This window comes from Ascaphus truei, chromosome 1 (assembly GCF_040206685.1).
Source record: "Ascaphus truei isolate aAscTru1 chromosome 1, aAscTru1.hap1, whole genome shotgun sequence".
Lineage (NCBI taxonomy): Eukaryota > Metazoa > Chordata > Amphibia > Anura > Ascaphidae > Ascaphus > Ascaphus truei.
The window spans coordinates 315936580-315952576 of NC_134483.1; the positions used below are offsets into that span (position 1 = coordinate 315936580).

Here is a 15997-nt window from a genome sequence, read left to right on the forward strand (position 1 = left end):
GCCAGGTGACATGAAATAAAAGTTGAACAGAACATGGCAACCTCACTCTGCTAGGTTAGACGAAAATGGGTGCCACCTCTGCTGCTCTAGGGGTTATACCATTATAAATGCGGTTCGACAAGCAAGCACCATTATTATTTGTACACAAATATTCTTGGCACTATCTGGATATTATACATTTTCATCTTATTAGACCAGATCTGTGCAATTTCGTTTACATAGAAGGGATTTAATGTCCCATGTACAATCTATTTAAGCGGATAAGGTCTCTGACAGAGTGACTGTACATCTGACTAAGACAACCTGCGATTTAATGCATTTTTAATTTTTAACCCTCATCAATCAAGCTCTAAGGCTGCGCTTATAGTGCCAGCTACGGCTATGGATGATGTCACCCGTCTCCGTAGCCCTTGCGAAAGTTGTAATTTGAGTTTGGGAGACCGTCTCTTGCTACAAGGGGAGTGACGGCAGGCTAGAGCCCAGGACAAATGAAAGGAGCAGGCCCCTCTCCCAACCCATAGCGCACCTACCATGGGAAAACATTATTTAGTGCGCAACTTTTACTTAACCCCCCAATACATATAAAAATACACTCCCAATTTATATAAAAATACACCCCCAACCCCTCAATACATATACAAATATACCCCAACCAACCCAATACATATTCAAATATACCCCAATACATATATAAAATACACCCCCAATACATATAAAAATCAGGCTTACATTGGGGATGATCTCAGGTCAGGCCGGTGGCTGCATGGGGGGGGGGGGCGGTGGCTGCAGGTGGGGGGGCAGTGTGCCGGTGGCTGCAGGGGGAGGGGGGGCGGGGGTGCTGCAGGGGTCCATGACTGTAGGGGCTGATAGTGCTGCGGGGGGCGCCCGGTGGCTGCGTGGGCTGGCGGTGCTGCGAAGGCCGGTGGCGGGTGCCCGGCGGCTGGCGTTGATGCAGGGGGGGGGAGAGGGGGGCGGCTAGCGGTATGGGGTTGGGCGGTGGCCTAGCGACTGGCGGTTGAGGGGGAGTGGGGGCGGTGGCAGCCTGGCGGCAGTTCACAACAATTGCCACCGTCCCAGCCCCGCTGCAGGCACCTGTCTGTCCCTCGTTGGCTGCTCATGCGCGTGCCGGGCCTCCCTCTCACGCCAGCAGCTTAGCCCAGCTGACTTCCAGTGCTGCCGTCAGAGAGACCCGGCACCAGGTGCAGCGTTTTTAAATGAACTGGCCCGGCCGCACAGGAGGCCCGGGTCCTCTGACCCACGGGGCCCAGGATGCCAACACCGGCAGTCCCCCCTGTTGGCGGCCCTGCACACAATCACACACAATCACACAGTCACAATCACACACACATCCCACCTCTCCCTGCATCAGTAGCTATCTGATTGGTTTACAGCCTGTCACATGGTGAGACCGTCGCTGTAAAAATCAAATTCTGCTGACTACAGAGATTCACATCGCTCCGTCGTGCCTACTGTAAGCGCATGCTACAGATTCAATGCATTTGAATGTCGCGTCGCCAGCACTATATGCGCAGCCTAAATCAGGAGTCTTTTATTCTGCAAATATAAATATACAGGCTTCGTTCATTGCTTATTATTCTGCTTAAATTACTAATAAGTACACGGTCTCACTATTTGGACCAGCACACATTGTGGTTGATCACCCTCAGGTCTTGTGGTGTTTATAATTACGTTTTCTTTTATTATTCACTTAATTCCGTCTCTTAATTTAATGAATGTATAACTTTTTAAAGCACTTCAGTTAATACATCACGGATACATTGTATTACGTTAATATATCCTATATTTTGGATCTCTATGGAGGTCGTATCTCATTCTTTTTAATTGTATATGTATTAAAAGTTATTTTGTTATGGCTTAGTCATTAATCTAGCCCAAGTATCCAATGAATCGGGAATCAAAGGAGAAATGTATTCCCCAGCCCATGTAGCTCTGGGTCTTAGCAACTGGGCAGAAGCCCCCACCCCCCTCCTCTCTTTTCTGACCTTACTTCTACCGGTTCACGGTGTGGACCAGAGGTCTCGCCTCTCTTGGAGATGCTCTTGTCTATCGTTATATTCTTTAAAAAAAAAATTGTATTAGGCTGCTACTGTTTACCATATGTCTGTAAACTTGAATTTTGCCTAATAAAAATGTTTGAAAAAAAAAAAAAGTTACTTTGTCCTGTTCATTATACATCTCAAAGGAATATTTTCCCCACTTAGAATATTTAGGAGTACACCGCCCGAAAGGATTGCCTTTTCTCTATTCATATTTTAATAGAGATTAAATAAAACATGTGCTTTCTGCCACACACACGTAAAAAACAAGGTGGAGCACAGCAAATACAGCACATGCAGAGAGAAAGTAAAATAACAAAGTGAACTTGTGAGTTGTTACTACTTGTAATCTATAAAGGATAAAGCAATGCTCTGCCATAAGTCACCTTTGGTGCTAGAATACATTACAGCCTTTTCAAATAAATGGACTGTAAGGTGTCTTTCCATGCTAGACGTTGTCTCGTGACAGAAAACTGCTTATAGATATGCTTCTCTACCCCTGAAGATAGTAACGTGCTTTGTGCAGCTATGAGCACTCATTGAGAAGTAGAGCACAAAACGAGGTATACTGCAACAAGTGGTGCAAGCCATCCGCTGATTTAGCTCACACTGCTAGAGCTGTGTTCTGAATAACAGAGATTGTGTGGGTTCAACTCCTGATCCTGTTGGGTCTGACACCATACCCCATTACTAAGGTGCATTAGGCTGGTCAACCCAATAACACTTTATGTGCTGTGGGAAGCAAGCGGAATAGCTTCCTGCAGTTTGTTGAGTTTTATTTATTATAAAGTATTTCAATTCAGTATGTGTCTGACAATCTGGCAATAGCACAGTGAATGTTTTTATTCCCTGTTCTGTTATACCGTAGCCACCTTCGTGCATATCCTTCATGTAGCACCAAAATTAGTTCATATACCTGTAGTAGCTACCTCCCCCCACTTCGTTTAAAAGCAGCCCACGTCCACTTCCTTGTTAATAGTTTAATGGTCCATGTGGAGCACACCTGATATGCTAATAGCTAGATTAGCTACATGTGTGAGCAGTTCAAAAGTACGATGTGACTGATACAACCATCAGCTGATTTAGATCAAACTCCTAGAGCTGTGACCTAGAAAAGCAGTGGTTGTGGGTTCTAGTCCTGTTGTGCCTGACACCATTCCAGTCATTAGTTTGGTGCCTTAGGCTAATCAACTCTATAAAGTTGGTATGGAAATCCTTTTAGGAAGTGGGATGGGACTCCTTTAAATATACTTTGCATACTTATTAGCATATCTCTCAGTCAGGTACCTCAGGTGTGCTCCTTTTCTAGCACAGGCATGTCTCCCTAATTTATTTTGAGGGACGTTTGAGGACACACACACAATTTGAAAGGGCTCTGTCTCTCAAAAATCTGGCAAAGGATTTTTATCCGTGCTCGGATTTTTAAGAATCCACCCGGAAATGGATTGCTTTATGTCTCTGGGAAAAAAAACGAAAATTGCGGATTGGCCTTTTTGAGAGTGATCCGCAGAACAAGGGAATCTGGCGGATCCAAATCCCATCGCCCATTTCTCGTTTTTACTACAAAACACTAAGACTTTCGCAAGATTAAAAAAATTGGGGTTTATTTATGTCGCCAAGTCAAAACGTTTTTTTCTTTGATACATGTATCTAAAGTTATTTGTTTACACCACTCGTGCAATCTTTGATATATAACTCCCATATTGTAAATAAATAAAAAGTACAGTAATTCAATATGTGCATCAATATAATCTACACACTGACAAGAGATTAGCTAAATTGCTGATCGATCCGTTCTCCTGTAATCAATCGCTGAAATTCGGCTGGGGGTTCACTAAATGCATCTTGGGTAATCTTCTGCTGCACTGTCAGACAAAGTTCTGTGGGGAAGATCATGTAACCAGGCAGGCAATTGGTTCACTGCTAGAGGGGGCAGGGCTCAAAAAGGTGACGCTGTTTCAGAAGGGGAAGGGGGTGGGACTTTGTATATGGTTGCTATAGGAACAAAAATTCCTATTACATTAGAATACATTAAAAAAAATTGAAGTGGAACTTCTTTAGCGACATGAATGCGCACCAACCGCGTGATGTCACGTGGAAAATATGCACTCTAGCTGGAGCTGACAGGGAGGCGTGGTGGCACGTGAGCGGTTCACCCTCATTGGCTGAACCGCTCCCGTGATGTGGCCGTCACGCTGAAAAAACAAATCCAATGGTATTTTCAAAAATCGCACGCTTGGTCGGGCGCTCTATGGCCTGCCTCAGAGGTATGGTCTATTGTTTACGGCGCGCGCGGGCACTATAATCGCGGCGTAAGACAGGAAAGTAGAAAGCACTGAGCACATTTCAGCAAAATAAGGACATTATTTATGGCTTTAGCTAGATGCTGGACGACAGCAGGTAAAAGCCCTTCCGCCCACCCAATCTTCCAAGTCTCGCAGTAAACCTAAGTCTTTACTTGATATTACGTTTTTATCGCCTTTTTCACAGCCTTTAGGATTCTCTTGTGCCTATCACAATCACTTAATTAATTTACTTGGTGAGTTCAGTTGACATCTCATCATTTCCTGGGGGAAGTATTGATTCTATTTTCTTAGAAGTCCTTCCTACTAAACCGCTTCCATTATGCTCACAGAACTTTGATACGTATTGGGGATATAAGAACATTCTGTACTTTGAATTTCAATTTTCTTCTTTAAGAAATATTAACCTCTTAGCTGGAATGGAATGTATAAAACCGAGAGGTTCATTAACTTTACACACAATTAAGCACACTGTGCCTGGCTTTCCTCTTTATATACAAAAGTATTTATGGCGGACAGGACCCGTTTTTCATTTTTGACCACAATGTTTTGTGTGTGCCCAGTACTAGAGTTATATATATGCATAACACACATGTGATCAAGTTCAGTCACAAGACTTCTAAAACCCTTCCTTTTCTTTACTCCGTTACCACAGGGAAACCACTACTTGGCTAGCAGAATGTCACATATTTTAGTCCTGTTTTTAGTCCTGTTGTTAGCCCGTGTGTCTACTGCTTTGAACCAGAACGAAATTGGACATTGATATCTCAAAAAACAACTTCAGTGCAATAGATCCAAGTTCGTTTGTGCGCAGCATACAAATAATGCTTCCCCTGTTGGCACGGGCTGTTACTAATGAAACAGTTTATACCGATAGGAGATGTTCCTCCTTTATCCCTATCATCACAGTCTATCCTGCACTGCCAGGTCTGTCCACGTTGTGATGCCAGACAAAGAATGCTCTATTGTAAGATTACTCTACCTGAGCTGAATGAAACCAATGTGAGATTGTTTCAATGCAGCCGTTTTTCTTCCAATCACAGATCTCAGCTGGTGTTAGAGAAATGCTTTCAAGCTCATGTGTAAATCATGTTGAGCTAGGTTATTAAATAAAAAATAACCTGCTACATATCGGCATTCATCAACTTGACATTATTTTTTCCTTTCCTATTCAGGAACTTCCGTAGCAGCATTGGAGGCGTCTGTAAGGTACCTTACAGCTTAGCACCACTTTGTAAATATGGCTGATAGGCTAAAGTAGATTAATCAGTCCAAAACGAATATTGGATGTTTTCAGGTGTTATGGTATTCTGCAGTATAATATAAAATTGCCTACATTTTCTATTAAATAACAATCACTTCACGGTCTTTATGTCTTTTTCTATTTTTTTCTCATGTGGAACATATCGGTCCCATATTTACTAAGCCGTTTTCTGCCATTAGACATCTCCTGGCAATGGGTGATATCTTGCAGACCCATTAACTTCAATGGGCTGTAAGGCGTCTTCCAGCGCAATGTGGCGTCTTGTGGTTGAAGTCTGCTTAGTAAATATGGCCCATAGTGCAAAACATTTTCACATAAATCAAGGAGCAAGATACAAGACGTGATGCCCTTTTTTTCTTAAGCAAAAGCAGGAAACAAAATACTGTTCAACTGAAGAGTGAATAAAATAAGCTAGACTACAGCAAATGAAGGCGAAGACAACATTGCATTGCAGAAAATGAAAATTAGGACAAACAGGGCACTCAAAAATATAGATCTAATAGAAGTTACCTAGTAGAACATCAGCAGCTAGCAGGTGGTCCATCACACTGTCCAATATATAAGTCTGAAACTCCTTCTGTTGTGCTCTTGTGGATCTTTCAGGGGAGGCCTGCAAAAAAAAAAAAATTTGTGTTCCGATAGCTTTTAATAGACCAAAAAAATAATAATAATTAATTGTGTATACAGATCTTCTGAAACCTCCCAAGTCTCCTCTTTAAATGTTCGTTTGAGGCTTCCAATACACACCACCAGGAATCTTTCTAATATTTGCCTGTCAGGTAGGCCCGTATTTACAAAGTGATGTTCTGGTCCCAGAAGACACCTTTCCCTGTAGGGTCTTTCAGCACCGCTTCGTAAATATAGGCTGTGGAGTTCACAAGACCTCCTTCCAATCGCTAACCCAATAAAAGTGACATTGCCTTTTGACAGGGAGCAATGTTGAGGGGATTACCAACCAGCCTTAGAAAAGTAGATGCCTTTAGTTGGGCATCCTGCTTGTAATGCGACATTTAATGGTTGCAGAAATAACATGTTTTCAGAATGTAAATGATTTAATCTACTATTATACTTTAAAAATACTTAAAAACATTGGATGGTTTCACTTATGATGGTATAACCCTGTGATGCGGATCTAAAATGTGTATACAATAATGCATGATTTTAATATACATTTAATCGTCAATTATCAAACTCTGTTTTTTCCCCATTGATTCAAGGTGCGTCTTCGGAACTATAGATTTTTATACTATTCACCATAAGTCCCATAGAAATATAACCTATTATAACTGAGGTGTGCCTAGTCTACCATCAGGCAATATAGTGTGTGTGTGTGTGTGTGTTACCAGCAGTGAAGATGGCAAAGAGGCGACAGTACTCAGAAATGTATTAAATCAAGATAATATATTGAAGTATAATACAAAGAACCAACGTTTCGATCCACACAAGGGGATCTTCCTCAGGGGAGGTGCAGCGAACCAGTGATAGAAAGTTACTAATATACCCACCAACCATTATTTGTTATTTATATGACATGTATTACTACTGTGAAGCGCTATGTACATTTATGGCGCTATATAAATAAAGACATACAATACAATACCATCCAAGTGCCCCTGAACACACCCAACAATTAAAATCAAGCAAAACGAGCGAAAATGCAGTTGAACAACATGATTAATGCAGAGCAACATCAGCTGTGTACAAGTCCTTTTGCATAGCTCGGTCCGTTCCCGTGACTTCGGCCGGCTGAGCAGAGCGTCCTAGGTCCCCATGGATACCGAGCAGCACATGCGCATTGAGACAGGCTTATTGTATGGCAGACAGCATCAAGTGACGGATCCCAGAGAAATCGGCACTCCCGGACTGGGATGGTGAAGAGTACCTCGGAGAGTGGAAGCCACGGGTACTGTTGTAGAGTCCCGCCGCATAGAATGTCTAATTCATACTCCATCTGAGCGTCACATGTTGCCATAGTAACCAGTACACAACAGAAAGCACGCATGCGCACTGGGAAGGCAAAAGTTAGAGCAAATGCAGCCTGAATAAATAATGATAGCACAACACCTACAGTATGTCTAGGATGTTAAAAGAGAGAATAGCCATGCATAGATCTACCATTCGCAAGGCTCTCTTGGAGTCTACTAACAGTGATGATTTAAAACTTCTTCCAGTTGCTAGACACTTTAAGCAAAAACAACATGGCTTGGCTACCTTCCGGTGCATGCCGATTATACAGGCGCATCTCCCACCCAGGGGCGGGAACAGACAAGTTATTGTTTCAACTTGAAGCACATATGATTTATAAACTGAACACGGTAACTCCAAAAGGGTCTCAATGAAGACCTGAATTTAGGAGGCTTCCTTTAGGAACTTTCCTTGGATTATTAACATGATTATTGGATTTGAACCTGTGTGTCTGCTGACTCTGGGTCCATGCTGGACTATCGTGCTATCTGATGTGCCATGGATTGCATATGGATGACTGTCTGTTATAATCCTATTAGACTGTAGCCCTCCGCCAAAGAGTAGCATTAAGCTTTCATCTGCCCCTTCCATTGTCTTTATTACCCCCTTCACCCTTTTGTTTCTCACACCTTTTACCCTCACTTGTCTGGTGTTGTGTTATCATGATTTATTCAGGCTGCATTTGCGCAAACTTTTGCCTTCCCAGTGCGCATGCGTGCTTTCTGTTGTGTACTGGTTACTATGGCAATCCGTGATGCTCAGATGGAGTATAAATGAGACATTCTATGTGGAGGGACTCGGCAACGGTACCCGTGGCTTCCACTCTCCGAGGAACTCTTCACCCTTACAGTCCGGGAGTGCAGATTGCTCAGCCGGCCGAAGTCACGAGAATGGACCGAGCTATGCAAAAGTACTTGTACACAGCAGATGTTGCTCTGCATTAATCATGTTATTCATCTGCATTTTCGCTCATTTTGCTTAATTTTAATTGTTGGGTGTGTTCAGCGGCACTTGGATGGTGGGTATATTAGTAACTTACTATCACTGGTTCGCTGCACCTCCCCCTGAGCAAGATCCCCTTGTGTGGATTGAAATGTTGGTTCTGTGTGTTAAACTTCAATATATTATCTTGATTTGACACATTTCTGAGTGCTGTCGCCTCTTTGTCATCTTTGCTGCTGGTAACGTATGCTTTATTTGTTTTATGGTACAATCACCAGACTACATTATTGATACCTTACAGCATTATTTGGAAACAATCAACATGAATGAATGCAGTGGATAAGGCCATGACAGTAGCAAAAGTTGAGATACAATTATGAAAAGTAGAACAGGTCACTGCATGTGCAACTTCAAGGTCACAGACAAGCACTGGAGGTAATCGTACCTCTAGCAGAAGATCTATCAGTGGTGTTTGCTTGCTGGCAGGAGTCAAGCAGAGATTTTCGATAACCAGGACACGCATGAAGTCAAACACAAACTTCTTGGCAGGGTGACTGGTTAGGTAGGTCTTGGAGCCCACGTTGCAGTATTCTGACTGGCTCCTGTTCATGCCGGAGTCCGAAGCAAAAGACTTGAATTCTTCAGCTGGCGATCCCACTTCATCGTCAAGATCAGTGACCTGCAAAATTGTATACAGTTTGTTATCCAAGAACATAGGCAGGAAGAGTATACATGTAAATGTAACTACAGTGCAGTAAAAGACTATTCTCATATGGCATTAATGGGACAGGTGCCCGCCAAGTTACTTTTAATGTTTCGTCAGTTTCTCATTGTGGTTTTTTTCTGTGTAAATCCACGACCATCAACATCAAAATGCGTATCAGTGACAGTGCAAGGTATCTCCAGAAATAAGGCATTATTGTATGGTTTGTCTTAAATATGGTGTTTCCCACGGGAAAACATATAGAAGCCAAAAGATTGTTTAATACGCCAAGTAGTAACAAAGGAGGGAGAGGGTGGTATGATACCTTCTACTGGACCCACAAGTGGTTGAAATGTTACAAGCTTTCAAACCTCTCAGGGTCCTTCACCTACTCCCTCTCCCTCGTTACTACATAGGAGCAAGGACATCCACGGCTATCTACCCTTCTTTGCTTCAACACGCCGACATTGTCCACAGATTTGTGTGAACCAATTTGTTTACTAGACACAAACATGCAGCAAAGAGGAAAATAAGAGTACAGAAATACATAATTGGCAATACCATATGGATTAATTGACTGCATGCTGGTGAGTTTTGGAGAAATATAATGCATCTATGCTTATTTGCCCATACAGCAATTTCCTAGTAGGTTAGGACATTTGCCTTTGCTGCAGTCAGACAGCATTAGTACACCACCTGGCACATATATTCAGGAAGCCCTCGCAATGCTGAAATAGCATAATGATCTGCACTGAAAGACAGATGAACAAAGTGTTATAAATCAGAGAGACATAGTCTGTGCTACCAAACTATCATCAGGCCAAGCTCTAGACCTCTTAAATTACAAGTAAAGGCTTCCAGTCATATGGACCAAACAAAAAATATTATCTGTCAGAGAGGGGTTTTCATTTATTTACAGATAACGAGTCATAATAATGGGCATGCTTTTTATGCATATGTAAAATCTCATCTGTCACCACGAGACTCAGCTTGAACCATTAGATGCTCCCACTTTTATAGACAGAATGGGAACAAAGCATTACCACCGTCTCACAGCAGCAGCATAACTCCCTGGCTGACTTCCCTCCTTTACGGTCAGAATTTAGAAATCAATACCATAACTGCAGGAAATCTGCCAATTCTGTCACCTGAAGCTCTTCTTAGGTGAAGGCCAAAAAGAATACACTGTACCAATACAAAAGCGTCAGGAAGTAAAACCCAGACAAGAAAAAGATTGTCAGATCATCAAGCCACTAAATAGAAATTCTACCACAGTTCTACACAGCCGAGGGCTCATTGCTCCTACAGTCTCAGTTACAACACAATCAATTTAACCAAGCACAAGCCTATAAACATTGACTACTCCCCCATCACACCCCCCCCCCTCCCAAATCAGAATCATAGTCAAAGAGGTAATATTGTGGTTATTGAAGAAGAAAAATCCTCCATCACATTCTGTAGGTCACCTGGGAAACTCTCTATACATTTGTCTTGGAAGCAGAATGACTACAGTAGCAGTTTGACACAGGGAGCTGTCACTCAACTACAAGGAGGCATCTACTGGTCGCTCATGATTTGGCCATTTCCAGGAGTAATTCACCTGTTCTACATATTACACTTAATACTTGAATCCGAGCGTCAGCTCTTTGTGATTTTGGGCAAGTCACTTTATCACCCTGTGCTTAAGACACAAAGATTAGATTATAAGATTTACTCGGCAAGGATTTATTTGACCTTCCCAGTTCTACGTACACTGTCAGCGCTGTATAAAAATCATTATTAACAACCCTAATAATATTTTTATAATTTACCACTGACAGTGTACGGGTCCATTCCCAAAGAACATATAATAGTACTTGCCAAAGGTCACAAAGGGACTGGACTCTGCTTTCAGAAGAGGTGAACCTGATTCCATTCCCAGATTTTTCCCCACCATGCTACTCCTTCAGTAGTATAGCAAACACACACACACACACACACACACACACAAGATTCTGCACAGCACACAAACACACACACACACACACACACACACACGATTCTGCACAGCATACACACACACGCACACACGCACACGCGATTCTGCACTGCAAACACACACAAAAGATTCTGCACAGCAAACACACACACACAAGATTCTGCACAGCAAACACACATAAATGAGATTCTGCACAGCAAACAAGAGATTCTGCACAGCAAACACACACACAAGATTCTGCACAGCAAACACACACAAACAAGATACTGCACAGCAAACACACACACACAAGATTCTGCACAGCAAACACACACACACACACACAAGATTCTGCACAGCAAACACACACACAAGATTCTGCACAGCAAACACACACAAACAAGAATCTGCACAGCAAACACTTGATTCTGCACAGCAAACACGCACACACACGAGATTCTGCACAGCAAACACTTGATTCTGCACAGCAAACACACACACACACACACACACACGAGATTCTGCACAGCAAACACACACACACGAGATTCTGCACAGCAAATACGAGATTCTGCACAGCAAACACACACACTTCAAATTAAATGTAAAAAAAACACAATGTTTTTGTTGATTAAAAGAAAGTGGATGTGCCACATAGATTACTGAATTCCACACAAAGGGGCACTCTTGTTGTTTTAATGAGAGGTTTACAAGTCTTCAGTGGGAAAAAACTGCAACGGTCATTAATTTTTTTAGTCTGATAACTGTTATCATGCAAAGGAATTTAGACGAGGGTAATGCAGTTGATGTGGTCTACTTAGATTTTGCAAAGGTTTTTGATAAGGTTCCACACAAGTGGTTGGTGTACAAAATAAAGCAAATTGGACTCAGTAAAAATATTTGCACCTGGATTGAATACTGGTTGAAGGATAAACAACAGAGGGTTCTCATAAATTGAACTTTTTCAGGTTGGGCTAAAGTTGTGAGTGGAGTACCTCAGGGATCGATACTGGGACCCCTGCTTTTTAACTTGTGTATTAATGACCTTGAGGTTGGCAGAGAGAGCAAAGTCTGCATCTTTCCTGATGACACCAAATTGAAGAGAGGCTAGCTAAATTAGATTTATAAAACAGGCGCCTAAGAGGGGATATGATAACTATATACAAATATATTCAGGGACAGTACAAGGAGCTTTCAAAATAACTATTCATCCTGGGGGCAGTACAAAGGACACTGGGCCATCCCTTAAGGTTGGAGGAAAGGAGATTTCACCAGCAACAAAGGAAAGGTTCTTTACAGTAAGGGCAGTTAAAATGTGGAATTCATTACCCATGGAGACTGTGATGGCCGATACAATAGATTTGTTAAAAAAAAGGTTGGACATAGTTTTAGAAAGGAAAGTTATATAGGGATATACCAAATAAGTAAACATGAGAAGGATGTTTACAGGGAGTAATCTGATTGCCAATTTATGTAGTCATCAAGGAATGTATTTTTCCCTTTATGAGATATCATTGGATGATATTTCACTTGGGTTTTTTGTTTGGCTTTCTCTGGATCAATATACTGAAGGTACGGATGTAGGATAAAGGATCCGTCGTCTAAATTTAGTATGGGTTGAACTTGATATACGCATGTCTTTTTTCAACCTCATCTTACTATGTAACTAAGTAACCATGTAAATGTAAGTTAACTGGCTGCGAGTATGGATGTCAACATGGCATTTATTCCTATTCTGCCAAAGTCTGTCTTTATGTTCGAGGTGAAATTAAATTATCCAACATATTTAGGGTTGCCAGGTGGCTTACCCAAAAATACTGGACAAAATGGTGAAAGATGCGACGCACCTGAGAATCTTTAGCGAGGAAGAATGTTATTTATAAATTAGTCGACATATGTAATTTTTTTCTAAATTTCACTCACTGTATTCACCATTTTATATTCTGTTTTGTAAAACATCTGGGGAGGAGTCTGGGGAAGAGTCTTGGTGCCCTTCCAAGGATTTCTTTTTAGGAACTAGAATTTAGAACAAATGACGTAATGGTCAGATCATTTATAAATAACTGACCTGCCGTCATACTGTACATGGCGAGCAATACTAATCTTACTGCTCCTCCCACAAATTCCAAGATTGTTGTACCCCTCCTCATCCTCTCTCTCTCCCCTTATCCTCGCTCACTCCTCCCTTCACCCTCTCACCCCCCTCACTTCATCCTCACACCCCCCCTCCCTTGATCCTATCTCACCCCTTCCTCCCTTCCTCTCTCACCCCCCCCTCCCTTCATCTTCTCTCTCCCCCTCCCTTCATCCTCTCTCACCCCCCCTGTCATTATCACCCCCACAGGACAGCCAGAGAAAACACACACAAACAAAACAGTACATATACAAATACACACACACACACACACACACACACACACACACACACACACCAGGATAAAACAGAACAAATACACACAGGACACAGGCAGGACACAGCACACAGGAGACACAGCACACAGGAGACACAGACAGGAGACACAGACAGAACACAGCATCACCTTTCTCTGCTCCACGCTTTTCCTCCCCTCTCCGGCCCCACCCCCAGGCTCCTGCCACCTCCTCCTGATTGGGTCCTGCTGTGTAATCAGGGCCAATCAGGATGGAGGAAGCTGCCCTGCCCCCTTGCAGCAGTCGCCCTGCTCTATCCCTTCTCAGGGGAAATCCCATGATTGGTTACTATGTCCAGAGACATAATACCGGACACATACATGTCCCCCTCCCTGCCCCCCACACACATACATACATGTCCGGTATTATCTCTCATTTTTGACCGGACAGAGTAACCAAATACCGGGCTGTCCAGTTCATTACCGGACACCTGGACACTAAACACATTATAGTCCTCTACAAAATGCATAGCAAATTTCACAACTAATATTCCCATTTTCAAAATATTGAAACACCACAAGCACAATATAAAACTATCAGAAATAGTAATTAAATACTCCTGGTGCTCTTTCAATGGAAAGTATTTAATATGAATTAATTACTCTAATCCTCTCCCACCCAAATTATTATAACATACTGCTAACAGGCCTCCCTGCCTCCCAACTTTCTCCTTTCCAATCTACAGTATCCAAAATTCTAGAATAATTTCATTTTCTCCCCAAACAGTCTCTGCTCATCTCCTCCTTAAATCTCCTGGTTCCCCATCAAGTTTCGGATCACCTACCTTACAACGTTCTCCACCATACCTTCAAAGCTCTCCACGCAGCTGCTCCACCCTACATAATCGTGTTGATCTATCGTTACGCCCCTGCTCTCTACCCAGAACTGTCTCCTTTCCACCCCTTTCCCTCTACGGCTCTCTCTCGCCTTACACCTTTTCCCACACTGCCCCTTACCTGTGGAACTCCCTCAGACTCAGTATATGCCAAGCACCTTTTCTCCCCACCTTTAACACCAACCTTAAAACTTACCTCTTAAATGAAGCATTCCAAAAGGCTGAACTCATAACTACTGTCCCACACCCAGTGTCGCTCCTACCAACCACTGTGGCCAAGCTCAGCCATCTACTGCACTTATTCCCTCATCTGCTAATCTGTTAGATTGTAAACTCTCCGGGGCAGGTATTTCCTTTCCTATTGTCCGATTTTGTTTGTTGCACCTATTGCATTATAATTCCCTGTACGTATTCTCTTTTGTAAAGTGATGAGTACAGTGTGGAATCTATATAATTAAAAGGCACACATACATACATACCCAGCAAGAGAACGTAAGTGAACAGAACATTTAATTTTTAGAGAGGACATCAATATTTCAGGGGAGGTTCTCATCCGCACCAAGGCAATATCCCTTTAAAAGATTAATGTCCCTGTAATAAATGTTTGTAACTGCTTTCTATCACTTCATGCATAAAAACAACATGTAAGCATTGTTTACCAAAGTAGCTGCAAAGTGTAAAAAATGTATGTTACCCCAACAATATACATGTTTCACCGCATTCTTCACGCTTTTTGTCATACTTTCACGTATCTCTGTACATTTTTTGTGCTATCCCGTCATAAATTTTAAGCACTTACAAGTCAGTTTACCGCTCCAAGGTTTCATTAGTATGCAGCTTTTGCTATAATCACTGGGCTATAGCATCCAAGTTTCTCTGATCAGAAAACACAGGAAGCTATCAATCCCCTAGTAGCCCAGTTTGCTGCACACAGGTCACCAGCCGAGCACACGTAGAAATCTGACTGTATCCTGCTGATGAGGGGCATTCTGAGCAAAGCCTGCATTCAGCACAATCTTTACAATACAAGTGGAAATGCAATACAATATGGGTGGAAATCCATGATATTACCCATGAGAAATAAAACTCACTTTGGATGAAGCCCACTTGGAGATTTGCTCGGTGTGTGGGCACCTGCAAACAATAACAATCCTGCAGACACAGCTGTTTGAGGACGTGCCATAGAAAAATACAGACAAAAGCTGCATCCTCCACAACCACATACTAATGCGCTCTCCTTAAAGGAGCAACTCATGTATTTTTTGTTTGTTTTTTTTAACTACTGTTTTTGAACATAGGATCGAAGCAGGGGGTCTCCGAAGATGACTCCTATTAATGTCAGCTTCTGAGACCCCCTGCTTCCCAAGCTACAGGTATCTCCGCAAAGTTTAAAGCTTCTGCGTCATGCGGACCAATAGGAAGCCGAACCTGATACTGTCACAGCTTCCTATTGGCCCGCAGGACGCGGGAACTTTGAAACTCCGCCACTACGTGATCTCTGATAGTGGAGCAGCTACCGGCACCCCATACCGAGGTAACTC

The 15997-nt window shown here is 42.5% G+C and overlaps 1 protein-coding gene across 1 annotated transcript in view; it reads right to left on the reverse strand.

The window, feature by feature from the left end:
- The window catches only part of WDFY3 (WD repeat and FYVE domain containing 3), a 321115-nt gene that overhangs the window by 73830 nt on the left and 231288 nt on the right, over positions 1-15997 (reverse strand). The window contains exons 35-36 of the mRNA XM_075604516.1: positions 8977-9210; positions 6135-6234 (exon numbers count right to left, since the gene is read on the reverse strand). Coding sequence (XP_075460631.1) covers positions 6135-6234; positions 8977-9210 — 334 coding nt within the window. The remainder of the gene's footprint in view (positions 1-6134; positions 6235-8976; positions 9211-15997) is intronic.